General features: G+C 51.6%; 1 protein-coding gene across 1 annotated transcript; it reads right to left on the minus strand.

The window, feature by feature from the left end:
• Positions 1-1,282: 1,282 nt before the first annotated feature.
• RHCG (Rh family C glycoprotein) lies at positions 1,283-26,913 on the minus strand. Its single transcript, XM_068537693.1, has 11 exons — positions 26,705-26,913; positions 16,697-16,883; positions 13,544-13,694; positions 9,394-9,541; positions 8,422-8,588; positions 6,817-6,954; positions 6,482-6,618; positions 6,037-6,155; positions 5,765-5,838; positions 2,544-2,636; positions 1,283-1,733 (listed from the first exon to the last, which is right to left on the minus strand). The coding sequence occupies exons 1-10, from the start codon at positions 26,889-26,891 to the stop codon at positions 2,568-2,570; spliced, it is 1,377 nt and encodes a 458-aa protein (XP_068393794.1). The 5' UTR covers positions 26,892-26,913; the 3' UTR covers positions 1,283-1,733; positions 2,544-2,567.
• Between the last annotated feature and the right edge of the window lie 106 nt (positions 26,914-27,019).

Below are 27,019 nucleotides of genomic sequence, written 5' to 3' on the forward strand. Positions count from 1 at the left end.
TGCCAGGCTGGGCTAGGCTGGGCCAGCTCTGCAGCGGGAGGGAGGCTGGGGTGAGGATCCGCTGAAATCAAAGCCGCCGCTCCCCTCCCCGCCACGCCGCACCCCTGCCGAGCCGCCGCGCACCTCCTTCTTTGTCACAATGTTTTTCAATCCGGTGAAGCAAACTGTCCAATTAGAGCCGGGGCCTCCGGCTTCCATCTTTGCCGACGTTTAATTAACACGCTCCTCTTGGCAGCTGCTGACAAGTTCCAGAAACAGGTTGTAAAGGGTTTTTTGTCTTTACCCAGCATGGAAAATGAGGGGTGTTACATCGCGGGAACATGAATAGGTTGCATTTCAGCTCCTCCTCCCCTCCGCCTCCTCCCCGCTCCTCTGGCAAGGGGAATGAAGGCCTGAGTGTGTATGTACGTGTGAATTGCGAGGGGGACGGGGAGGGCGGATTTGGAGGCAGGAGTGACCTTCTCCTCCCTCTCCCCTCACCCCTTCTTCCTGGAGTCTTTGCTCCACAAAGGATCTGGATTCTGCTTCTTATTCTCCAGCTGGCACACTTTTGCCTCACCTCCTTTTTAGCCATACCAAACCTTGCCATGCTGATTCCCATCCCTGGGTCTCTGCGCATGCTGTCCCTTTGCCATCCTTCTGGTAAACTCCTATTCAGCCTCCAAAACCCTGCACAGGTGGCCCACTCTGGTAAGCCACCTGGGCACTGAATGCCTGCCAGAGTTCAGGGTGGATTCTGGATGTCAGTTTAATCCCCCAGCTACACTGTGAGCCCCCTGAGGGCAGGAACCCTGTGTGGTGGCAGGCCTTGATAAGTGATGGAAGATCTGAATTACTGCAACATTCTCCTAATATGGAGGGAAAGCAGGACTGGCATGGCAGGGAGGAAGGCGGGAAGGGTTGGGGGAGGGGGATTGGCCACAAAAGCCCTATCTCCCTACTCTCTCACCTGCCTGAGTGCCCTTGAAAGGGAGCCGGGTCACATGGAGGGCACAGTGGGCATGGTAGTTTCACAAAATGGGCGTTTCTGGGGTGGCTGATGTGAAGTAAGGAGGGGCCCTGGGGAAAGATCCCAGTCCAAAAGCTGAGCCCTGCTGGGGGAGGGGGGGTGGGCGGGCTCCAGGCTGGGCAGACTCCAGCACCCTGAATTCTTCCTCTTCAGCCTGGGATGATTTTCCTTGCAGTGTGAGTGGCAGCTTGGGGTGGGAGGTCAGGACTGAGGCAGGAGGTTTCTTGGGTCTTTTTCTCCCTCAAACTGGCCCTGTTGGAGCATTAATACCCATTCTACAAAGAACACCAAGAACGTTTTATTCACGGAGGCTACCATCTGCATGGCACAGAGAGGTCTGGAGGATTCAGGGGGCATGGGAGATACTGGCTGAGGGGCAGGAAGGGAGTGGAAGAGCCCAGCAGTCGGTGGTTGGCAGCTACGTTGTCTCCTAGGAGGCCTCGGGTCCACCTCCAGCCCCCAGCCCCACTCCTGCCTGCTTTTCTCAGGATGTGGCCACCAAGACCCCTGGTGGCAGGCTTCCTGCAGCCAGAACCTGGCTTGGATGCCCACTTTGTCTATAGCTCCTCCTCCATTCTCAGGCAGGTCCCCTGGGATGAAGGTGGAGGGAGATATGGAGGCACCCTGGACCAGGCCAGCAGGTGGAGTGCCGCTTGCCTTGCTCTTTTGTTCCCAGCTTGATCAGCACTGGCTCCTTGGGGAACGCTGGAACAGTCTGTGGAGCCTGCAGGGAGAGAGCCAACAGCAGCGGGCCACTGTCATGTTCTGCAATAGCCCCTCGGGCACCTTTTCCTTTTCTGAACGAGATGGGCAGCATTAGAAGCAACTGGTGACAGCCTCTCTTTTCTCTTTCCTTAAACCCCAGCATCCTCTCCTGCCACATCACTCAGCCTGTGTCCCAGACACAGCTCTTTCCAAACTCTGGTCTTCGAAGAGGTCAGATAACTACGATAAGAGCAATGATAGTGACCTGGAGAGACCCCAGTTCCTCCACTTGCGCTGTGTGGCTTTGAAGATCCTGAACCTCTCTGAGCCTTAATTTCCTCATCTATTAAAAAGAGGGAAGTAACTGCACCTGTCTGTAGAGATCTCTGAAGGGTCAGATGCAAAAGGCATGAGGAAGGGCTTGGTGCATTCCACAGAGGGAGCAAGGAAATGTTAGTTGATGGAAAAAAAGGAAGCAGAGAGAGATAAGGAAGGAAGGGTCTCGCCTGAGTTGATCTACTGAATAGAGCCAGACCTGTCATCTCCACTTTTATAAATGAGGAAAGTGAGGCTCAGTCTCTGGGGTGAAGAGATCCTCAAAATCACTCAGCCAGTAAGCAGCAAAGCCAAGTATGCACATATATATATATATATATATATATATATATACGGTCACCTTCCATCTATGCCTTCCATCCGCTGTGGGTGGGTGGGTAGGGGGGTGTGGGAGCTCACATCCTCATTTCCTGATGCTTTCTTTTTGCCCCTTTGCTGGTGGCATCTGATTCCCGGAGTTGGGTCCCCACTGACAAGCCAAGCCCATACTCACCTGCTTCTCACTTGCCCTGGGAGTTTAAGGTTCTGAGGCCTTGAGGGCGGGGTCCTCAGAACGGAAGACAGTACTCTTCTGGTCCTTGGGCATCTGCAGAGAGAGGAGGCAGCTCCGAGTGCCCTGCCCCAGGCCGGGCAGGTGTACCTGGTGGAACTAGAACAGCCTGGGCAAGTGAGGAGCAGCAAATGATGTGTGGCGGGCGCCACCTTGTGATCACCGTGCAGTTTGCATGCCGCAAAGCAGGGCAGTCTTTCACACAGGTATCCTGCTCCTGGTTCACTTAGCCACTGTCCAGGGTGCTAGGTAGTAGTAGTGTGCCAGGTGAGAGGCAGCATGGCAAGCTCCCTGAACCGCAGGCAGGTCCAAAAGTCAGGTAGGGGGAGATGCAGGGGAAGCCAGAAGTGGATTGGTAGGTGCAGTAGGGGTGGGGCAGATCAGCCCAACCTTGGCCTCAAGGCTCAGATTTGATCCTAAAGACTCCCTCATCTGTTGTCCTGGGGAATATCTGTCTCACTTCTGTCCTCTGGGAAGCCACCTTATCTCCCAGGTAGACTACCCAGAGGCCAGGGGCCATGGGAATGGCTTGATGGTGGCTTACTTCCATCGACACGGAATTATATTACTTGAAACTGAGCACTGCTGAAGAGTATATAGCACGGAGAAGGTGTGAACTTAGAATAAATTATAAAGATCAAAACAGAACCAAGAGGGAATTCCCTGGTGGTCCAGTGGTTAGGACTTGGAGCTTCCACTGCTGCGGCTGCCCCAGTTCAATCCCTGGTTGGGAAACTAGGATCCCACAAGCTGTGCCATGGCAAAAAAAAAAAAAAAAACCAAGAAAAGAAAAGAAAAAAAAAAAAACAAGAGAGAACTTCTACATTTGGGAATTGATAATGTTTTTTAGTTTATTTCATCAGCATTAAATCTGTGTGGTGTCTGAAACAGTTTAAGTTCTGACTTCAAATATAGAATGAAAATAATTACACTGCTAAAAAAATAAAGTTTATTCAGAATGTAATAACACAAAACACTTCTTACGATAGAGAGATAAAGAAAAAGAGCAGGATAACAAATCAAGTATAATATCATCTCAGCTATGTATGAAAAATCAATGCCGATTTTAAAAAAAGGGCTGGAAGGAACTATATCAAGACTATTAATAGTGCTAGAATGAGGGTGATGGGATTTCTTTCTATTTTTCTCTATTTCCAGGTTTTCTTTAATGAGCTTCTATTCATGTTATTATTTAAAAAATAATTTAAAGAGAGTGAATTTAAAAGGCTTATTAGTTATGTACATAAAATTGGATTACCCTGAAAACTTCTGGTATGATTTTAAGAATACAGAGCCAACTAATCATAAGAGATGCAAATCAAAACCACAATGAGCTATCACCTCACACCTGTCAGAATGGCTATCATCAAAAAGTCTACAAATAACAAATGTTGGTGAGGATGTGAGAAAAGGGAACCCTTGGACACTGTTGGTGGGAATGAAAATTGGTGCAGCCACTATGGAGAACAGTATGGAAGTTCCTCAAAAAACTAAAAGTAGAATTGCTATATGATCCAGCAATTCCACTCCTGGATATATATCTGAAGAAAATGGAAACACTAATTTGAAAAGATACATGCACCCCAATGTGCATAGCAGCATTATTTACAATAGCCAAGATATGGAAGCAACCTAAGTGTTCAACAACAGATAAGCAGATAAAGAAGATGTGGTATATATAGAGAATGGAATATTACTCAGCCATAAAAAAGAATGAAATTCTGCTATTTGTAACAACATAGATGGACCTGGAGGGTGTTATGCTTAGTGAAATAAATCAGAGAAAGACAAATACTGTACATTATCACTTATATGTGGAATCTAAAAAATAAAATGAACGAATGAATATAACAGAACAGAAACAGACTCACAGATATAGAGAACAAACTAGTGGTTATCAGTGGGGAGAGGGAAGGGAGGAGGGGCCAGATGGGGTAGGGGATTAAGAGGTACAAACCACCATGTATAAAATAAGCTACAAGGATATAGTATACAGCACAGGGAAATATAGCTATTATTTTATAATAACTTTAAATAGAGTATAATCTATCAGAATATTGAATCACTATGCTGTACACCTGAAACTAATATAATATTGTAATTCAACCATACTTCAGTAATAAAATAATACAAAGCCAAATGAAGGACAATGATGGGCAGACCCTTGTCTCAGGGACCACAGACACAGGCTAGGTCCTTGCCCTTGTCAGGAGGGGGAAGTGCAGGAGGCAAGAAGGGCCCTCCGTGTCATCCTCCATCACCTAATGCAGGTAAATACCTCTAATAATGATTCGTGGGGAGGAAGGCCATCCTGAAGTCACAGAAAGCCCAAACTGTGGCATGTTTTTGAAGAAACTGAGTTCTGTGACATTCTACTACTTTTAGCTTCTAGAACAATGTTTCTCAAGTTGGATTTTTGTACTGACACTTCTCTGGGTGCTGGAAGAAGTGTTAGTACAAGACCACCTGGGAGCTTGTTCCCATGCAGAGTCCCAGGCCCTACTGAAATGGAATTTCTGGGCTAGCGTCTGGGAAACTGAGTTTTTACAAGGTCTCCAGGTGTTTCTTATGGATACAGAAGCTAAGCACTGCACTGTGATTCTGAACCCAGGCTGTATATTAGATTCACCCGGGAGGTTTTAAATACTGAAAAATTCTAATGCCCAGGCCCTTCACAAGACCAATTAATTCCAAGTCTCTGGAGGCTGAGACCTGAGCTTGGAAAGCTTTTAAAGCTCTCCAGGTGATTCCAATGTGCATGTAAGGACCCAAACCCACTGGTCTTGGGCAGTGGTTCACAGATGAGTTTTTCATCAGAATCACATGGAGGGCTTGTAAACAGAGTGCTGGGCCCCACCTCTTGAGTTGTGAAATCAGGAGCTCTGGGTGGGACTTGAGAATTTATATTTCCCACGAGTTCCCAGGTGGTGCTGCTGCTCTGGGGAGCACGGGGGACTATGCTTTGGGAATTACTCTAGAATGCTCTAGAATGAAGCCTTCAACCCCCAGGAGACACAGCCTCCTGGATAAAGGAGCAGGAATGACACAGGCTCTGTCCCCCAACCCTCAGCTTCCTGCTTCCCAGGCCCCAGCCCAGCTGATGTGGTCCAGGGAGAGGGGAATGCAGCCACCCTTGTGTGGGGGGACAAGTCAGTAAAACTCACCTCCCAGTAGATTGCATCCTCAAAGCAGTTCTCATCAGCGGCTTGTCCCCAGAATGGCAATTTCAAAATGACCCCTAAAGGAAGTTGGAGGTCAGGGATAACTTCTCTACCTACCCAGCCCTTTCCCTTGACTGGAAAAATCCCCTCAGTCTCACCGCTATAAGTGCAGAGACAAAGGGTTTCTGGGAGCCCCAGCTGACCTCTGGCATGCACTCTTAGGTCCCCCAACCACAGGCTCCACCACCTTCTCTGGCCCAGCCAGCCCCACTCACCTACGATGATGCCGCCCACCAGGGCCATGGCCAGCGACACAAAGAGACCAGCAGCCTGGAACTTGCCCTGTGTGCTTGCGTTCCAGCTCGGTGTGGAACTTCCAAAGGCAAAGGCAAGCCTGGGGTGGAAACGGGGCAGGTCAGGGCCCCACGGAGAGGCCAAGTCACCGCCTGCTGCCACCCCACACACGAGTGGACACCAAGGCTCAATAACCCCTGGGCCTCAGCCTTCCCATCTGCAAAATGGGGGCACTGGAAAGATCAGATGGTCTCTAAGATTCTTATGGAAGGACAGAGGTTGAGGAGAGAAGGCCCATGAAATAGTGGTCCAGACTGGGCAAGAAAGGGGATAGAGACACAGTCTTGGACCCGAGAGGAACAGTAGGAAGGAGGAATGGAGAAGGAAGGAGGGAGCTCAACCTCCCTCTACCTCCTCCATTCTTACCCTTCCTGCCCATACAGCTCAGTGTTGGCGGAGGCTGCCGTCACAGCACCCACAATGCCGCCTATGATGCCGGGAATGCCATGCAGGTTGTGAATGCCACATGTGTCCTGGATCCGCAGCCGGGACTCCAGGAATGGCTGGAAAGGGGAGATAGGTGCTGCTCAGGCAGGGGGCTGTGGCACGATGCGGGGAGGCCAGGATTCTGGAGGCTCCAAATACAGAGAGACCCCGGATTCCCCAGCCCGTCACCCCCTCCCTAGGGACCGCCCCCCACTGTCAGGAACACAGAGACCCGAGCATTCTCCAGCCCCCAGCCCCTGGCCTGGGGCCCTCACCGTCAGGTACACAAAACCCAGGGTGGAGATGATGCCGCAGATGAAGCCGACGATGAGGGAGCCGTAAGGCATGAGCATCATCTCGGCGGCGGTGCCCACGGCCACCCCTCCCGCGAGCGTGGCGTTCTGGATGTGCACCTGAGCAGGGCAGGCAGAGCAGGCAGGAACTCAGTGCCCTCCCACAGAAGCGTCCTGGAGGAGCTGACCCAGAGCCCAAGTTGACCTCCTATGCGTGCGTGCGACCTGGGAGCCAGGGATGGCTCAGAGTGCATCTCAGCAAGCCAGGAGACTGCGGAGGGCTCCAGCCTGGGCCCAGGCTTCGGACAGCCACCCCTGTGTTCTCTGCACATGTGCCACCCACACCAGCGCTCTGGGCTTTTTCCGTGTGCACAAATCAGTGTTCTTGTGTCCATGCCAATGAGTTCCATCAGCACATCTGCATGTTCCCTTTGTATCTGGCTGCCACACATCCCTGTGTGCCCAGGTTTGCATGTCTGATGTTCTCTACGTGCTCGTGTGCCAATGTCAGGCACCTCTGGGGCGTATTCATTCACACGCACCCATGTCAGACTCTGCGAGCCTACATCAGCACCGGCTGACTCTCTGAGCGCCTATCTGTGCCATGGACTGTGTCGCTGGCTTGCGGGGATGTTGTTTCCTCTCCACGACAAGCCCAGGAGGTAAGTACAGTTATCTTTTGACATTTGCAGATGAGGAAATTGAGGCACAGGGAGGTTAATGGACTTGCTGAAGACCACACAGCTAGCAAGGGGCAGAAAGGTGTCTTGATCCAGGTCTTCATGGAGCCAGAGCCCCTGACCTTGACCCTATTCCATGTCCCTCCCTGCATGTGCCCACGTCAGCGTGTCTGATTCTCTTCCCCCTGCTGCCTGAGTCCCCACCTCTCTGTGCAATGATCGGCCAGTGCATCCAGGGGCTCGAGGCTGTGTCCCGGAATAACGGGCACTCCTGGCAGTGTCTCAACACACATGTGCCCATGTCTAGAAGCTAGTGTCAGAATAGCAAATAGAGAGGTGGTCGTCTTTTTACAGAAAAATCTACCAACACCCATGGGGTTTGGCCCCTCCCGCTAATGACAGAAACACATGTCCCAGTGGCGTGACATGAAGGACACTGGGCAACACCACATTCCCACAAACCTCCCAAGTGCATCGAAGGGATTCCCCCTTTGAGTGGGTGGGATAGGGCAGGTGAAAGCAGTGCTAGGAAGGCTGAGGGCCAGTGTCTGGAGGATCAGAAGTTGGCAGAGGGGAGGTGCTCAGTCCAGAAGAGCTGTCAGCACCCAGGCTGCGGGGGGGGGGAGAACGAGAGGAGCCAGCTCATGCAGAGCAGCAGGCATAATAGAACCTCCAAGATTGTGGTTCTGGGCTCTGCCTAAAGCCAGCTATGTCATCTGGACAAATCATTTCTCCCAGAGCCTCCGTTTCTTCATCTGCAAGATGGGTGCGATAATCCTTATGCTGCCTGCTTCACAGCGTTGTCGGCAGGGCATGGTGATCAGTGCCCACTGGGCACAGGCAGTCGTGGCCGCAGCTCCCCCCAAGGCTCCCCACTGCTCCCCCCCCACCCCCGGCCCCCACTCACCATATCCAGCTTGCCCTTCTTATGCAGGATGCTGGACAGCGCCACCGCAGTGAGCACACAGGCTGCCAAGGAGCAGTAGGTGTTGATGGCAGCTCGGTGCTGGGCGTCTCCGTGATTGGACACAGCTGAGTTGAAGCTGGGCCAGTACATCCACAGGAAGAGGGTGCCTGACCAGACCAGACAGGGCCGGTGGGCCCGGGAGAAGAGGTGTTAGATGGGCCCAACGGAGCTCAGGCAGACATCCTGTCCTTTAGCTACAGAGATGTCAAATGACTCACACGCCCCAGCTATTTCCCACCCCGGCAGCTTTATTCATGCTGGGATCTTCTTAGAAGGCCCTCCCTGCCTTACTTACTACCTAACTCCCACTGAGCCCTCCACTCTGCTCCAGAGAGTCTACCTTGACCCCATAACTGGGCGAAATGCCTCCCACCCGGCTTCCACAGCACCTTGAGGGAGAATCTTTTTCTCTACTGTAGGGAGATTATCTGGGGGCATGGCCATCTCTCCACTACACTGTGAGGAGCTCCTTGAAGGCAGGGCTGGGTTTTAAGAGACCAGAGAGGGTGGCTGATATGTATTCTCTGGAATGAATGGACACAGGAAATAGGAATGTGCACCTTGCCTAGCCCAGGGACGGAGTGAACCGTTCCTGGTTACCACTGTGTCTGCCCTGGGACATCCTAGGGAACACACAGGATGACTGACCAACTTCTTCCAGCCCCATGGGGGAAAGGGACAAGTATCTGGGATCCTGGAAGTATCTGTAGGCAACCTCTCTCTGCTCTTCCTCCAAAGGGAACTGGCAGCCACCTGACAGACCACATGGGGATCAGGTGTGAACATGGCAGCCTGGATTCCTCATGGTGACCTGCACCCATCATGGTGCTCCCCACCCGTCACAGTGGTCCTCACCCAACATGGCAGCCCTCGGTCATCGTGGTGGCCCTCAATCATTATGGAAGCTCTCACCGATCATGGCAAAGAGGTCCGAGTGGTACACAGAACTTTGCCTGTCCTTGCTCTGATATAGGTTGGGTCGGTAGAGGATCCAGGTCACTGTGAGCCCAAAGTAGGCGCCGAATGTGTGGATGGTCATGGAGCCCCCTGCATCCTTCACCTGGGGTACAAGGGGCCTGTAAGACTCTGACACCTCCTCTCTCTCCCTCCTCGGAGCACTCTCCCACCTCCCCCTACCCACAGACAGAAGTTCAGCTGTCTTTTGACTCCACAGGCTACAGGAGGGAGCCCAGGGCCCCTTATAGACCCATCAACTGGGAAGGGGAGAAAGTGGGGATCCCCTGTACAACTACACTTCAATAAAAAAATAAAGAGGGGGGAACCCATGAACTCAGGCTGTAAGCCTGTCAGCAAAATGCCAGGGCATCCTCACCCAACAGATGAGGTTTATGGCCAGACGGGGAACCCAGGCCTGGAGAGGGACTTGCTCAGTCACGCAGCTGGAAGAGGTAAAGCCAAACTAGGACCCAGGGCAGCGCCCTATCTAGTCTGTCACCCACTAGTTTCCAGCTTATCTTAATTCCTGGGACCTCTCCGCTGCCCTCTAGGGTCTCCCCTCTCCACATTTCCTCCTACACACCACTCCTGGCCCAACACCACCCCATCCGGACTGCCATTACCCATCTCCCCTGCATCCTATCATGCTCCTTGCCCTCCAACCTCCCAGCCAACCTCCCACCGTCCGCCCCATCCCCTCTCCTCTCCCCTGTCCCCCAGAGTCAGAGCAGGCAGATTTGGTGCCCTCCCCATCTGTCCATTCCTGGGCCTCCTGCCCTACCCGACTCAGCCCACTGCACCTCTGGACCTTAAGTCTCAAGTTCGTCCTTTACAAAGTGGGGCATGTCGCAGGGACTTAGCACGGCTGTCTTGAGGGTGTAACTAGACAACTTGCGTAAAGCACTTGGCAAACATGTGGCACTCCACAGGGGTGGATGATTGACTGATTTAGTCTTCCTCCCTGCCCCCAACCTCCCCTCTCTTCATCTTCCTCTTCCTCCCCACTCAGGAAATCCCAATCAGAATCACAGACTCGCTTCTTTGCTTTAGATGGGAAACCCAACCTTGTGTCCAAGGTCACAGAGCTAGCTGTTGAATAGTTGACAGAGCTGAGTTTCCTGACTCCCAGCCTGGTGGGTGCCTCTACTAGCTATGTGACCTTGGGGGAGCCCCTTACCCTCTCTGAGTCTCAGTCTTCTCATCTGTAACATGCGGGTAATAATTGTGTCTATCTCAGAGACGAGAATTAAATGAGATAACCCATGTGAAGCATTCAGAGCAGGGCCCAGGCAAGGGCAAGTGCTCTTTAGCTGTCAGCAGTCATTATTGTGTTTAAACTTGGCTCAAAGAGAGGCCAAAAGACTGTCATGCATTGAAAGAGTTTCTGCAGCAGATCAGGGAGGGGTTTTGAGGGCCAAAGGAGCCTTCTCTGCCTCTAAATTCACACCCAAGATACTACTTCTCAGTCAATTTCAGATCTCATCTGTTGACCCCACTGTGTACCCCCTCACCTAGCCTAACTTCTTTCTCTCTACCCACCCCAACCAGTCTCCAAGGCCTATTTGTTCACCTTCTTTATAACTCTTGTATCATCCACTTTCTTCTCTTTGTACTAACCCAGTCCCAGTCCCATTATCTCACACCAGGGTGACTAAAACAGCCTCTTAACTGGACCCTTTGCCTCCAACTGTTCTCTTCACCACAGCCAAAGTGACTTTTCCATTACATGTGTCTGACCATGCCACTCTCCTGCCTGAAACCTTCCATAGCTCCCGACTGCCCTCATGATAAAGTGGAGACTCTTTGGGACTTCCCTGGTGGTCCAGTGGTTAAGACTCTGCGCTTCCAATGCAGGGGACTCGGGTTCGATCCCTGGTCAGGGAACTAAGATCCCACATGCCGCATGGTGCAGGCAAAAACAAACAAAAAAATAAAGTTGAGGCTCTTTAACACAGCCTCTGAAAGTCTGAAGATCGATGTTCCTCTCCCTACCCCGTTTCCTTTGCCTCAAATGCCCTTGCTCATTCCTTTGCCTGGTTATCTCCTACTTGACTTCTAGCTTTGATATCTCTTCCTCCAGGAAGCCTCCCTGACCTGCCATGTGCTGGTTCAGGTCTTCCTCCCCTCCCTCCAGGCCACCTAGCCCTGGAGCTCAATCCTTGTCTCACTGTACGGTCACTGTCTATTTGCTTCCTGGCCCCCTCACTAGACTGTGAGCTCCTTGGGATCAAAACAAGAGTCCTGCTCACCTCTGTATCCCAGTGCCTGGAGCATTGCCTGACATGCAGTTAGACTCCAAAATTCATTCCCTTGACAAATATTTCTTGAGAACTTATTAGGCATTGGGCCAGGTGCCAGGAATAGAGACGGTCCAGATAAGATAAGGTTTCCCATGCTTATCAGGTAAGGATACATGCTATGAAGAAGATAAATTAAGGCAATGAGAGAGAGTGACTGGGAAGAGGTAAGGTAGAGGGCAACACTGGGTAGGAGAATCTGGGAGGGCCTCTCTGAATAGGTGAGATTCCAGTTTAGACCACAAGAAAAGGACTGGGGGGGATGAGCATTCCAGGTAAAGGGAACAGCAAGTACAAAGGCCCTGAGGTGGGACCAAGCTTGGTGTGTTTGAAGAGCAGACAGCAGGGTATGGCCAGAGCACAGAAAGATGAGGAGAGAGTAGATGATAAGCTTGGAGAAAAGGCTGGGACCAGAACGTGTAGGGCCTTATAACAAGTTTGGATTTGATTTGAAGTGAAATTTTAAAAACCAGGGTTTTAATCTGGGGAATGGTCTTATATGCATTATTAACAGGTCACCATGGCTGCTGGTGGAGATTAGCCTGAGGTGGTGGGTGGGGCAAGGATGAAGACAGGGAGGGACTTACTTCCCTGGCCGTCCAGTGGTTAAAACTCTGCACTTCCACTGCAGGGGGCGCGGGTTCATTCAATCCCTGGTAGGGGAACTAAGGTCCCACATGCCGCCTGGCGCGGCCAAGAAAAAAAACAAAAAAAAAAGGATGAAGACAGGGAGATGAGTCAAGAGGAAGGGATATGGTGGCTTGGACTAGTCTGGTGGCTGAAAAAAAAATGACAAAATGAATGATTGAATGTAGGGTGGCCTGAAAACAAAAACCCTGGGAGTGGAACTTCCCTGGTGGCCCAGCAGTTAAGACTCCGTGCTTCCACTGCAGGGGGCGCGGGTTCGATCCCTGGTTGGGGAACTAAAATCCTGTGTGCACAGCACGGCCGAAAAAAAAAGAAAAGAAAAAGAATGAAAATCATGTGCTCACAATAGTGGAACAAAAAAGATTAGGGTCCTGGATCCCAGATGATACTGAGGAACCACTATACAAGCCCTGATCTCCCTGCTTCTGAGAAATAAACTTTTGTATTAAAAAACAAAAAACAAAAAAACCCAAAAAATCCTGGGGGTTTTCAGGCAGAGTCCAAATATAGAGGAGCTGGGGGCTAAGAAATGGATGGGGTCCCTGAATAATCCCTATACCTGCAAATATACCAAAGAGGTGTCTGAGCAAGAGTCAGCAGCCTAAGGTGCCCCTTACCTGGGCCAGTGAATTGGTCAACCCCAGGGGGCACCATTCCTGCCACAGAAGTCCATGTGAATGGCACCTCTGGAGTTGTGCAACCTGTGAAGCTATACATATCCACCTTGGCCACTCCCCTGAGAACTTTTCTTACTGATGTGCCCCTTCAACATACTGCGTCTTTTTCTTGGCAGAGCAATCTGGGAATATGTGTGTGGAAGAGGATGTGCAGGAACATCCCATTCTTTCCATCTGATATACAGGAAAGAGAAAGAAGAGAGAAAATCAACATGTGAGGAACCACTGCTCTGCCTAGCTGGTGGACTGATGTACCAGGTAGACTATCATTCCTGCCCAATAAATGTCATTACTCCTGCTTTACAGATGAGGAAACTGAGATTCAGAAGGTTAAGTGACTTGCCAAGCTTGAATTGAATCCAGTTGTCATGTCTCCCCAGCCCTCTCTTTCTCTGTCCCCCTAGCCCTCTCTTTCTCTGTCCCACTCCTGCCCCTCCCCCAAGTGTCCCTTCCACCCCCATCCCTGTTCTGAGCGCTGCTCACCTCTAGCAGGCTGAGGAGAATGAACTCATTCACTGAGAAGAGGGTCACTTGGAAGAGAGTCATGATGAGGAGCTGGACAGGGCTGACTTTGCCCAGAACTGCCCCAAAGGCGACACAGACAGAGCCCACGCAGAAGTCCGCATTGATGAGGCTGTGGGGAGACAGGTCAGGGGAGGGGCTGAGGCCACAGCAAGAAGTGGCACTCCAAGCCCTGGGGTTGAACCTAGACTTTCGTCACTTGTGGGTTTGGGCTTGTGGTCTAAACTTTCTGAGCCTCAGTTTCATCATCTGTGGTAATGGGCACATAGCATCTTAGAGCTACTCTAAGAATTGAAAGAAATAGCATGTGAAGTATCCAGCACAGCAGTGGCACATACTAGATGCCACACCCTTCCTTTGCGGCCCCATCTCAGGCCACCACCCCTCCTTGCAGGCAGCTTGCACTTAAAGCACCCAAGTGGTCTGGCTGCTGTTGTTGAATGTGACCCATATTTGGGGCCTTGTCCTGCCCTCCATCTTCTACCTGCCCTTCCAGAACCTCTTCTCACCTGCCTCCTCTTCAGGAAGCCTTCCCTGATTCCTCTAACCAGATGTGGTCTCTGCCTCCAAATCCTTATCTCTCACTCTGCACACACCTCTCCTGCTGGCTACCAGGGCCTTGCTTGGGTTTGAGTTATCGTGACCTCCTCCTCACCTTACTTGGGAGAGGATATGTGTCCAGGGAAGAGAGAGGGGCCTTCCTGCAGGCAGTAGGGAGCTGGAGGCTGGGTGGAGGGAGGGGGCAGAAAGGCCAACAGAGAGAATGGAGGCAGAGGGACACATAGGCGCTCCTTAAGTCTGGACCCTGAAAGCCCAGCCAGCCAGCAGAGGCGGACATCATGTGGTCAGAGGAGACCCTGTTTCCATCCGTGTGTCCGCTTTGCCTAACCCAGGCCTCCGTGGGCCCTGCCAGCAGCATCGCTGTCCTGGATTCCAAGGCAGACTCTCAGCGTGGCTCTCCGAGTCACAAGCGTTGTTAATTGGGGTTCGTGTAAGGACAGCAGGGGCTACTACTTCCTTAAGGCAGTCACATCCAGGGGAGTGCCCCTCCCCCACGTTCAGGTGTGTGTGTGTGTGTGTGTGTGTGTGTGTGAATCAGGAGGTGAGAAGTAAGAAGCCAGCTGATTGTAGGGTCAGTGCATGGAGTGGGGGCAGGGCACTGTTCCCTCAGGGTCCCTCCCCAGACAAAGGATGTTCACTGGAATGTATGCTTCACTATGAGCCTTGTTCACTGCTGAGTCCCCAGGGCCTGGCTCCATGAAGGATGACAGTTGCTAAGTGCCAGGCACTTAAATGCCTGCTCAGTACTGCTCAGGCCCTCCTGTACCACACCCGAACCAATGATGGGAAATGGAGGCTTAGAGAGGCCGAGTTATTTGCCCCAATTCCCATAACTGCAGCCAGAAGACCATCTGACAGAGGTGACCACTAGGAAGGAGTGAGAGGGAGAGTACAAAAGCCCACACCTGGGCCATCAGCTCCCGGGAGACGGCGATCTGGATTTCACCTCTCGGGCAGGGCCTGCAGAGGGGAACTACCCTGGAGTGACAGGTAGGATCTGGAGGACTCTGCAGCAGGGACAGGACAGAAGCCAGGAGAAGGGTCCACACGTCAGGTCTGGGGGCGACATGCTCATCTCAGCCCTGGGCACCAGAGATCAGCTCTGGCTCAGCTGGTGAAAATCATTTCCCTGAAAACCAATTTGCCAAAACTCAAGTTGTCAAGTGACTAACTTGTTAAATAACTGGTTCAAAAACCTTAACTCACAAAAGTTTACAATAATTCCCTTTGAACATTTTAAAAAGCTGTATACTTTTGTTTTGCATTTAGCCATAGCTATTTTGCTGTGGTGGCCAATTAAATATATTACAGATATTTTTATACTTTGGGTCTATGGCTTTGGGAATGAGAATTTCTTGTGTATCTTAAACAGTAGAGTGATATGCATGTCACGGATTTTATATACAAAAAGACTGACTTCTTGGTTCCAAAACATTTTCTATCTAGTCGACTATTTTTCCTGTTTCTCTTAACTCATGGAGTCACTAACTGGCTTAAGTGAATTAATATTTTGCAAATATTTGGCATATGTTTAATATTTCAGGCACCTGGCTTATGGTACCTGGTTGGTGCCCTATATATGACAGCAGGGATTTGCACTTTAAACGTGGTTTATACCAATTTGCCTCTAAACCCTTTCTGTGGACTTGGTTTTCTGATTTTGTCCCATGCAACACAAATTGCTATAGGTTTCATAAGTTGCCATGGCCTAGAGAGTTTGAAAAATGAGTCATTCAGTGTGGTGACTGCTTGGCAACTTGGTTTTTGGCAAGTTGGCAAATTTATTGTATAACCTGGTGGTGGTGTTGGGGGGAGGGACACACTGAGGCTCCTAGAAGGTCTCCTCAGACAGAGGGAGGGGCTGAGTTACCTGATGGGAGGGGGGGGTGGTATTCACCAGACCAAGAGATTATCACAGAGAAAAGTGATGAGGATAGAGGTGAGAAGAGGTGGGGATAAAGTGCCCTCTGGAGGCTGAGGCAGGGAGGGGCTTCAGTCCTAGGTCTCCACACCTGCCTCACAGCTCTTTCCTATGCCTGTTCCGTGGGTGGGGATACGGGCTAGTCAGGGAGAAGGCAAGGCAGGGAGAAGCACTCCATTCCGTCCACAGTGAACCTTAGGAGGCTGGTTCAGGCAGCCCCACACTCCTTCCCCTCCTCTGCCACCCGCAACACCGCCCCCTCCATGGGTTCCATGGGCTGAGGTCTCTCAGGGCAATTCTGATGTTTGATGTGTCAAAGGGAAGGGTCTGGCTCTGGCCCCTGGAGAGAAGAAGCCTGGCCTTGTGTCCCTGAAGCCTGCGTCATAGGAGGAGGGAAACCCTCCAACAGCACTTGGACACCATTAGAACTCCCACCCTGGGGACTCGCTGATCAGGAAGTGAGTGAGTGAGTGAGTGTGGTGTATGTCGTAGGGCCCGGGTACCCTGGTTCGACGGTGAGGACCCAGCTCACAGCCCCAAGCCCCGGGCTCCGCCCCTGGACCCTCCCCTCACCCGGGGCCCCGCCCACCGTGCCCGCCCCACCCGCACCCCCCCGCCCGCGCCGCGCTTACTTCTCCACGCCCAAGAGAATGTAGCGTCCGTCAAAGGAGTGGAACCAGCCCTGCATGAGCAGCGCCCACTGGATGCCGAAGGCCGCCAGCAGGAAGTTGAAGCCCACGGCGCTGTAGCCGTAGCGCTGCAGGAAAGTCATGAGGAAGCCGAAGCCCACGAAGATCATCACGTGCACGTCCTGGAAGCCTGCGGGGAAAGCGCAGCCGAGGGTCTTGGCGGCCTGGCGAAGACCCGCCATAGCCCTGGGTCTGGGCCAGCTCCGCCCGACACAGAGCCTGTGTCTTCCCTGCCACTGGCCGGGCCGGGCCGCCCCCCAAGCCGGGTCCCGCCATGCCCGCATCTGGATCCTGAGGCTAGGCACGGTAATGAATGGCTCTACCGCAAGTAGAGGAGCCACTACTACCCCCATCAAGTCATAAGATACAAACTACTATGTATAAAACAGATAAACAAGGTCCTACTGTATAGAAAAGGGAACTATATTCAATAGCCTGTAATAAACCATAAAGAAAAGAATATGAAAAAGAATGGACTTCTCTGGTGGTGCAGTGGTTAAGAATCCGCCTGCCTAATGCAGGGGACATGGGTTCAGTCCCTGATCCAGGAAGATCCCACATGCTTGTGGCAACTAAGCCTGTGAGCCACAAGTACTGAGCCTGTGAGCCACAACTATTGAGCCCACGTGGTGCAACTACTGAAGCCTGCAGTGCCTAGAGCCCATGCTCTGCACCCCCACAATGAGAAGCCCGCACACCGCAACGAAGAGTAGCCCCTGCTCTACACAACTAGAGAAAGCCTGAGCGCAGCAACAAAGACCCAACGCAGCCATAAGTAAATTAATTAATTAATTTTAAAAAATTTATTAAAAAAAAAGAAAAAATATATTTATATATATGTATGACTGAATCACTTTGCTGTACACCAGAAACTAACATAACATTGTAAATCGACTATACTTCAATTAAAAAAAAAGAAGACCTTCTGGAGTGGACTGGGCTGGGGGAACGGAGGTGGGCCCCCCACTTTAGAGCACTTAGACCACTGGGCTTTAAGGCCAAGAAATGCCTGAGCGCTGCCTCAGAAGATGACAGCTCCCCCTCACCACTCTCACCAAGGGTGGGCGTGGGCAGCTAGGCATTTGAAACTGGGGCCAGGCTGTGGATTACACCCAGGGTCTAGGGCCTTGCCTCCTCAACTCCATTCTTTTACTATGGAGAAGTTAGTCTCATCTAGCCTAGGAGTCCCTTGACTGGCCATGCACATTGGTTGATCACCCCCAGAAACATCGCCACATCCCACCCCCACTCCCAGCAAGCACACCTTCCAGCATCACTGAGACCTGAATTAGATGTCTCTGGAAAGTCACTTAACATACTTGGTTCTCAGCACCTTCTGCAATGCTTACTCACAGATGTTGCAGAGATTAAATGCAGACGTGTACGTAAAGTACCTAGCACAGTGTCTATCCTATAATAGATGCTCCAAATGGGCATGTCATTATTTATTGCTACTTGATTATTATTTATTGCTACTTAGGTATAGTCTAATTCTCAGTTCTGACCCAACCCTTCTACCAATTCACAGTGTGGCCTCGACAAGCTACTTCCAGGACTCCCCTGGCAGTCCAGTGGTTAAGACTCTGCGCTTCCACTGCAGGGGGCATGGGTTCGATCCCTGGTCAGGGAACTAAGATCCCGCATAGTGCGGCAAAAAAGAAAGAAAGGAAGGATGGAAGGAAGGAAGGAAGGAATAAAGGAAGGGAGAAAGAAAGAAAGGGAGAAAGAAAGGAAGGGAGAAAGGAAGAAAAGACAAGCCACTTCCCCTCTCAGAGCCTCACTTTTCTCAATGATAAAACTAAAGGGATGGATTAGAATGATCTCAAGTGTCCTCCTAGGGCTAACATTGCATGGTTCTAGATTCCCAGGAAATAACAGAAGGCAAAGAGCTTTCAGAAGCAAAGACAGCTACGAAAGTATAAGGCACTAAAAGGAACTACCACAGGTGTCACAGGACACAGGGGCCAGAGGGAAGGGCTCTCACTGGCCAATTCTGGGACAATTTGAGCACCGAAATAATTAGGTTACCATAACAAATTAAAACCATAAAAAAATAGGAACTCAGAATAGGTAAATAAATAAATGAGATAGCAGGGAGGGCTCTTGCTTACAACAGAATGCTGACAGCCTGACAGTTAAATGTGGAATGAGCGCTGAAGTTGGAAAATCATAATTTTCACAGCAAAGATTCCATCAGTGGATGCTGAAATCCAGGGACAAATTTTTATGAAGAGCTGGACATTTGCCTTGTCTTAAAAGAGTCTCCCTATAGACTGCTTATGAGTTGCAAGGGAGTGGGGAAAGCACCCAGCAATTATACGGCAGAGAAATTGGGCAACATCTTGACTGGGTGATCAAAATGAACATCACCAGTGAGGGACAGATGGACAATGTGCACCTTCAGGAAGATACTCTGAAAAGGACACATCAACTATGCGGTGCTCTGGCTGAGAATGCATAATCCCAATCTACCCATGAGGAAACATCAGACAAAAAATGAGGAACATGCTATTAGAAAGGGGTGAGGCTGTATTCCTGAAAAAAATCAATATCGTAAAAGGTAACGAAAGGCTGCCCATTTTGAACATCTATTATGGGACAGACCCTGTGCTAGGGGCTTTACCTGCACAGGAATGGTCCAGATTAAAGAGGCTAAAGAGGGAGAGGGAAGGGTAAGCTGGGACGAAGTGAGAGAGTAGCATTGCCATATATACACTACCAAATGTAAAATAGCTAGCTAGTGGGAAGCAGCTGCATAGTACAGGGAGATCAGCTCGGGGTTTTGAGACCACCTAGAGCGGTGGGATAGGGAGAGTGGGAGGGAGACGCAAGAGGGAGGGGATATGGGGATATATGTATACATATAGCTGATTCACTTTGTTATACAGCAGAAACTAACACAACATTGTAAAGCAATTATACTCCAATAAAGATGTTAAAAAAAAAAAAAAAGAGGCTAAAGAGACAGGTCAAATAAATTCAACACCTAACACTAGACTGGATCCTGGACTTGGCTGGGGTGGGGGGTGGGTGCGGGTGCAGGGGAGTGCTACAAAGGTTGTTACTGCGCCAACTGACAAAATTATATAGGGACAGTATATTAAAGTACTGTGCAATGTAAATTTATGAAATTGATTACTGTGGTTATGGAAGAGAATACCTCTATTCTTAGGAAGCATTGTGGAGTAATTAAGGCTACAAGACCATGATGTGTATAACTGAGTCTCAAATAGTTCAGGGAAAAAGTAAGTGTGTGTATGTGCTTGTGTTTATGTGGGAAAAGAGAGAGAGAGAGAGAGAGAGAAGAGCAGATAGCTTAATCGGAGTTAAGGAGTATACAGTGTTCTTTGTACTATTTTTGTCTTAGCACTTTTTGTAAATTTGGAATGATTTCCAAATTAAAACATTTTTTGAATAAAAGTGAACTGCAGGGCCCACCAGACCTGGCCCACCCACCTGCCTCCTCCTTCTTCCTTTCCTCAGTCCTCCCCTCCCTCCTGTGCCCCGGCGTCACTGGCCTCCCTTGTGCTCGGTCCCACTCCGGTCTTTGCCCGTGGTGGTCCCTCCACCTCGGATGCTGCTCTCACAGAATGGCCAGCAACTTCTCTTCCTGCAGATCTTGGCAAAATGTCACCTCATCACAGAGGCCTTCCTGACCCCTGAGTTTAAACTTGGTTCTTTCCTTCACAGCACCCTCTTCTTTCTTTTCTAGTTCTTATTACAATTTGTAGTTAGGTTTGTTTGTCTAGCCCACCAGACTATAAAGCTCCAAGAAGGCAAGGCCAAGCCTGTTTTGTTCACTCTGGTATTCTCCATTGTCTATGAGAGTGCCCAGGTAGATGCCCCATAAATATCCAGGAATGAATGAATGAATGAATGAATGGTTACTGTCATGATCTCAGCAGCACCCAGATATGCCAGCCTAGGGTCCAGGTGGGATTTCACCATCAGGGGAGGCTGCAGGCCTTCTACCGTCCAAAGTCTCCTACCCACTGGGCGGATAGGCCCTGGTGCCCACGGCAGCTTGGCAATGCTTATGCTTGCCAGCCCCCATTTGCCCTCATCTGTCTCCCCTTCAAGCTTCCCTGAGGCCCAGACCACAGCCACAGACCCCTTGGCTAGCAGCCACCTGGACGAGGCTGAGAGACGAGGCCCCGGCACATTGCTGGGTAAGGGTTGAGGGCATAGCATTTGATGCAGGAGAGCTGTGGGTGTCACCCCAGTATGGTGCTCTGAGCTTTGCGCTTCTTGCGCAGACCTACACAAACAAACAGCAGCTCAGCTTAGGTTCACAATGTGTGCAGCTGATGTCATGTATTATCATGTTTCATGGTTTATCACGTTTCTAACTGTTGTGGAGGAAGCTGAGCTAATGTATGTGAAGCACCATACACGGTGTTATGGTTACTCTTGGGAAGAACTGATGGGTGACAGACTGGAAAGAGAGGGAGAAGACATGTTCAGACCACAATTACAAAAGCAGGGAGGGGACGTGGCAGGAGGGCAGAGCTGTGGGTAAACACAGGGAAGGAGGAGGAGGTTGCCGGGGTGGGAGGGAGGTGCTGGGACTAGTGCTGGTTGTGGGAGTTTGAGATGACCCCGGGGGTGGCGGCTGGCGGTGAGTGTCGGGCAGGGTAGTGTGGGAGGAATGGATCCTGGCCATGGGGCTTGGAGCTGGGGTCTGAGATCAGGCAGACCTGCAGACAGAGCTGGCAGCTGGAACGTGGGAATGGTGAGCGGGAGCCAGAAGCCGAGGATCTGCTAGCTTGCCTTGAAGCCAGCAGACCAGACAGGGAAGCTGCTGGCAAGGAGGTGGGGGGAACCCCTGGAAAAAGGTAGCATCACAGAAGGTGGGGGCCATTCAAGGAGCGGGGTGTCAGCTGTTTGGTGGCAGAGGAAGCATGCGGGCAGGGGCAGGGCTGAAGAGCACTGGAGGCGGCCTTCCTGGGGGGTGATGTGCAGTTTCAGGACTGCCTTCGTTCTCCCTGTGGAGCCGGAGAAGACAGGCCTCAGCTTCCCAGGGCTTCTCCCTAACTGCCCCACCTGGCCAGTTCTCTGTCCTTCTCTGTGACTCCCTGGCTGTCCTGACCTCTCTCTCTGACCCTCTCTGCAGGTGTCTCTTTCTCCTCCCCCCACCTCAGGCACACAGATGCCAGCTTCTCTCTCCTTGGGCACCTTCCCTATTCGTTCTCTTGCTCATCTCTCTATATCTCCCAAAGTCCTCATTAGAAGTACCACTTTATTAACTTACATTTCATAAAGTTTGGTGCTACTGAAAATGCTTTTAATAATAATGGTCTGGGGACTTCCCTGGCGGTCCAGTGGTTAAGACTTCGCCTTCCAAGGCAGGGGGTGTGGGTTCGATCCCTGGTTGGGGAGCTAAGATCCCACATGCCTTGTGGCCAAAAAACCAAAACATAAAATGGAAGCAATATTGTAACAAATTCAACAAAGACTTTTAAAATGGTCCACATCAAAAAAAAAAAAAATCTTAAAAAAGAAAAATAATAGTGTGAAGGTCCGAGTGCATGAACTTCAGCAGGGACATACCTCTCTGATCTGCAGTTTCTTTTTCTGTAAAATGGGGGATAGTAACAGAGCTCAGAGGTATGTGGTGCACATTTAATTGGTCATCCAACCAAAGCCCTGGGCATAGGCCTGGCCCTTTAGCCGTTGTGCAGTCATATTAGCTACTGTAATACTTCTCTTTTTCTCTTTCAAGACTGACCAGGTGCTTTGCATTGGGTTGGCGACTTGCTGGAGGACAGTGTAAGTTGATAAGACACCTCCCCTCTTCCCCCTCCTTCCCCAGCCTGGAGTGACTCAAGCAGCCCAGCCCAGAACCTGCTCTCCACTGGGAGGTCCCTGATAGGGCGAGCCTGGCACCTGGCGTCCAGCTCTGAGAGCTGCCACAGGGGGGCACCAGTACACAGCTGTTCTGCACCCGCTTCCTTGCTCACTCTTCCCTCCCAGGATGGGTCCCTAATGAAGCTGGTCTGAAGCTGGCCAAATCTCAAAAATCTCTGAAGCCTGAGGACAAAGCTTCCCATGCTGACAGGCTATGGCAGCTCTCCCTCCTCTGTTGCCTCAGCACAGAAGGAGTGGTGCCCTGCAGCAGCCTGGGTACCAGCCCTTCCCATGCTCTGTAGGCCAGCCCAGCCTAACCTGTTGCCTTTGAAGCCTACTGGCCAGTCCCTCAATTCCCCAAGGCTCTGTGCCCACCTCTCCCACGCCTCAGAGCCAACCACAGAACCACCCCATCACTGCAAAATCTCCTGGGGAGGTGGTCGGGGAGTAGCAATGCGGCAGAGACTGGGGGAAGCTGGTTGGCTGTGCAGTGGGAGGGCTTGGCCTCGCCCCTGCCTGTGCCACTCACCAGCTGGGCAAGTCTCTAACCTCCATCACTGGCACCATAAAACAGAAACAAATACACTCCCTGCCTGACAGAGCATGCAAAAAGCACTTGTAAGTGGGGAGAGCACAAAGGAATTTAAATGCTATAATTGTTCAAACTAATATTCGAAGAGACACTCCTCGGCCACATCTCTAAAGGGATGCTGAGCCTGCACTTAAACACCTTCAGCAACAGAGCACTCACTCCCTTCTGAGTAAGCTCGATACCCATTTACTGTCCTCTGGTTTCATGCCATGAGACGTACCCTCCCAGCCACCCGTCATCTTCAATCTTCCAGGAGAGCCTATGCATTAAATAACATTCCCACTTCACAGATGAGCATATTGAGGCTCAGCATGGTTAAGGAGGTGGCTTACTCCATTTAGTGATGGACCCAGATCTGTTTAATTCCAAAGTCAACCACCAGGTTACACTGCCCTCTGCTTGTGGGAACATTGGTCTTTTATTAAATGGAGTTGAATCTGAGGTTCAGGTTCCCAGGAGCACAGGTCAAGCCTTGTTGCCTCGGTTTCATGAAACAGTCCTTCAGGTTTGAAACTGTGGCATCCTCTACCTTGGGTGATCTCCCTTCTTCCTTAGTTCTCCCAGGAGGCTTCAAGAGCCGAGGCTCTGATGGCTCCTCCTCAGGCCAACCTCCCCCAGACACTGCCTGGAGACCCTCAGGCCCCAGAGCACCAGCCCAGGAGAAAGTTCGTGTTCAGCAGCCGGTGCCTGCAGCAGGGCCTTTGAGGCCACTGCCAGGGCAGGTCCTCAGCTGGTTCTGTGCCTGCCGCCAGGGGCCCACATTTGGGGAGTTGTCCTCAGGCACTCCCGGGCCCCAGCCTGAGCCAGCTGGAGCGGTACTCCTCTGGAAACCGAGATGCCCAGTGGACTCCACTAATCCCTTGGGCAGGAATGAGGCCCACACAGGTGCTGACAGCCTGGAGCCAAGAATCCTGAAAGTACCACAAGGGCTGCCCTCACTCCCTGCCCCTGGGAATTGCCTTGAGGCCCAGGAATCCAGGCATGGGGCACCACCTGGGCTCCAACTCCTAACCATGGCCACCGGCCACTGTGAGCAAGTGGGGCAGGAAGAGACGGGAAAGGTGAGACTAGGCGAAGGAGAGCAGTCCAGGAGGGTGGGCTCAGGTCCCCGGAGCTCCTACTCTGGCTCACTAGTTTCCTAGTTGAGTGACTTTTGCAAGATACTTCCCCTCTCTGGCCTTAGTCTCCTCACCTGTAAAATGGGAGTCATAACATTGCCTTCCTCATCCAGTGGTGGTGATGACGTATGGAGAGACTGCATATTCCGTTTGAGTTGCTGCCACTACTTCCTGCCCTTGCCAAGGAATCCTGAGGCCGAGATTCTCTCCCTATACTCCTCTCCTCTCTATCACTTCCTGCTCAGATGACAAAGAGCGCCCCGGCCCTCACAGAGGCCATGGCAGGAGAAACTCAAGGCCCTCATTGATGGCTGGGGCTATCTCATCCCGCTTAGCGACCTCCCTCCCAGTCTTTTCACAAACTTGAGCCACTCAGCCCACATCCCCGCATGCCCTTTCCATGGACCCCTTAACTGCCCTGCTTTCCCCTCCTCACCATCCCACTGCTCTCCAGGAAGCTGTCACAGATCTCTTCTGCACAGAGCACTTGACCCCCTCACTGAGGCCTGGGGTGTCGGGGTGTACCTCTCTGACCAGAGTGGCCATAAGCCCTGGTTTGCTGAGACAGTCATGGTTTATGCCTGTGTCCTGGCAAATTACTACTAGCACAAATTTCCTACCTCTTCACTCTCCAAAGTGTCATTTGGTTGATAAATTATACGGCCACCCTATAGATAAGCGATCACTGAGTGAATAAAGGTAGAGCATGCAAGGAAGTGGGTGGGTGTGGAGAGAGTGGGGATAGGAGTTGGGGAGATGTGAGGATTGTACCCCCTACTGGCGTGGTTCTGTAGCTCCTATTAGAGGGTCTTGAGACCTTCCACTGCGCAGACACATGGAGGACCTATAAACGTCCATGGGAGGCCTTGACCCTGATGCTTTACCAAGGGGCTGGCTCTGTGGCCAACAGAGAAGCAAGAGCTGGAGGGAAGCAGTGAAACAGGCAAAGGAGGGGCTCAAGCTTGCCTGCCTCACCATTTGCTGGGTCAGTCCCCCACCAAGAAGCATAAAAGTGGGCAATGTGAACGGTGGATTTGGAGTCTAAATTCCAAGGCTACAGCTGTCAAGATCTCTTAAAACATGGCCCTGAGTGGAGCCCAGTAGAGGCTGTGGTGTCACCAACGCTGGGCACCCTCTTCTCTCACCTCCCTTCTTTTAGGCACCATATTTCTGTTAACGAAGCCTGTGATTTTGCTGGCTTTTTGGGAGGCACTTAATGTGGCTGGCTCCCACGGGGCCTACAGCCTCCTCCACCTCTACTTCTTTTCATGCAGGCTGCCATCCTGAATGTGTGTACTTATTTAACTGGATCTGAGTACAATGGGTAGAATCCCATTACTGAGGGTGTACAGCCATGGAGGGAAGACCAGTTTGTATAGGTGACTGTTCCAAAACCAACAGTCCATGACTATGTGAGCACCAACAGTTAGAAAGATTGTCTTTGGCTTCTGGTAGATGGTGTGGAAAACTAGAAAGCACAAGGGCATGAAAAGAGTCCTGGGCTGGGAGTCTGGAAGTTGGGCCGACCCGAGTGACCTTGGGCCAGTTCTTCTAACTCCTGAATCCTAGGGCCTTTGTGTTTAGTGCTCTTCTAGTAATTGTTCCATTACGAAGCGAGGATTCCATGTCCAGAACCACGCCAGAACTTTATGTGCAAGGTCTCAACCCACTCCTGGGAGGTAGGATCTATTATTATCCTCACTGGACAGATGAGGAAATTGAGTTTCTGCATTGATGACATTTGCCTAAGGCCACCCACCTGGTTAATGGCAGAGCCATGATAGAGGTGAGGTCTGGTGATTCCAAGGCCATGCTCTTAACCACAGCACCACAGATGCGAGAGAATTCAGGGGTGCTCTTTCTCCCTCTCCAAGCCAAAAGATGGTAGGTGCCGTGGTCCCCCACACCTCTCCCAGCAGCAGGGCTGGTAGGCCAATGAGCCACCCCTGCAGCCCTCGACATTGGAAGTACCCCCTTAACGTGGAGAGCATGGGCACAGCTGGACAAGGGAACCAGGGTCACCCACTGGCTGGTGACCAAGATGAGACTCAGGTCTTTGGAAGACATCAAGAACGGCTCTCTGACAGGGAGGTTGGAGGTCTCTGGCGGCACCTGGAAGGAGTGAGCTCTCCCCGGTGAGCTTTCAGGGGGTGAAAGGAATTTGTGCACATCGGGCCACTTGCCAAGCTTGATCTTCAGACACTGGGAAGTCCCCCTGGTGGGGAGCCTAAGAGGGGCGGGCCAGGGGGCTGTGGGCAGCATTTCCTCCTCCGGCTCCCGCCTGCCCGACGTTCCTGAGCAGGAGGCTGCGGAGGTGAGGCCAGGCAGGGCCCTCAGCCCGGTGGAGACAGCTCGGATATGCCGCAGGTGGGCCTGCAAGGTGGTGGGACTTACTCGGGTAGCGATAGTAGAATTCGTTGTCCAAGTCGCTGGAAACGTTCCCGGACATCTTCTTCTCGATCCAGTGGGGGTCGGCATCCAGGTCGTAGCGCACGAACACGCCGAAGAGGACCACCAGGGCCACCTGCAGGAGCAGGCAGATGACCGGCAGCCGCCAGCGGAGATTGGTGTTCCAGGCCATGCTGCAGGGGGCGCCTGGCCGGGACGGGCAGCAGGCAGTTCGGACGCTCGGAGGCGGGAGAGGCTTTTAAGACTTGGGCAGGGGCGGGGCGGCCGCGTCCGGTTGCGGAACAGCTGATCCGGGTGCCG

This window comes from Eschrichtius robustus, chromosome 1, assembly GCF_028021215.1.
Source record: "Eschrichtius robustus isolate mEscRob2 chromosome 1, mEscRob2.pri, whole genome shotgun sequence".
In the NCBI taxonomy this organism is placed as follows: Eukaryota; Metazoa; Chordata; class Mammalia; order Artiodactyla; family Eschrichtiidae; genus Eschrichtius; species Eschrichtius robustus.

Coding starts and splice junctions, on each gene's coding strand:
- RHCG (XM_068537693.1), bottom strand. CDS start 26,891: ATGGCCTGGAACACCAATCTCCGCTGGCGGCTGCCGGTCATCTGCCTG. Junction 16,884..26,704: donor ATTCTACTATCGCTACCCGA/GTAAGTCCCACC, acceptor CTTTCCCCGCAG/GCTTCCAGGACGTGCACGTG. Junction 5,839..6,036: donor GGTGGGCGGCATCATCGTAG/GTGAGTGGGGCT, acceptor AACTTCCTTTAG/GGGTCATTTTGAAATTGCCA.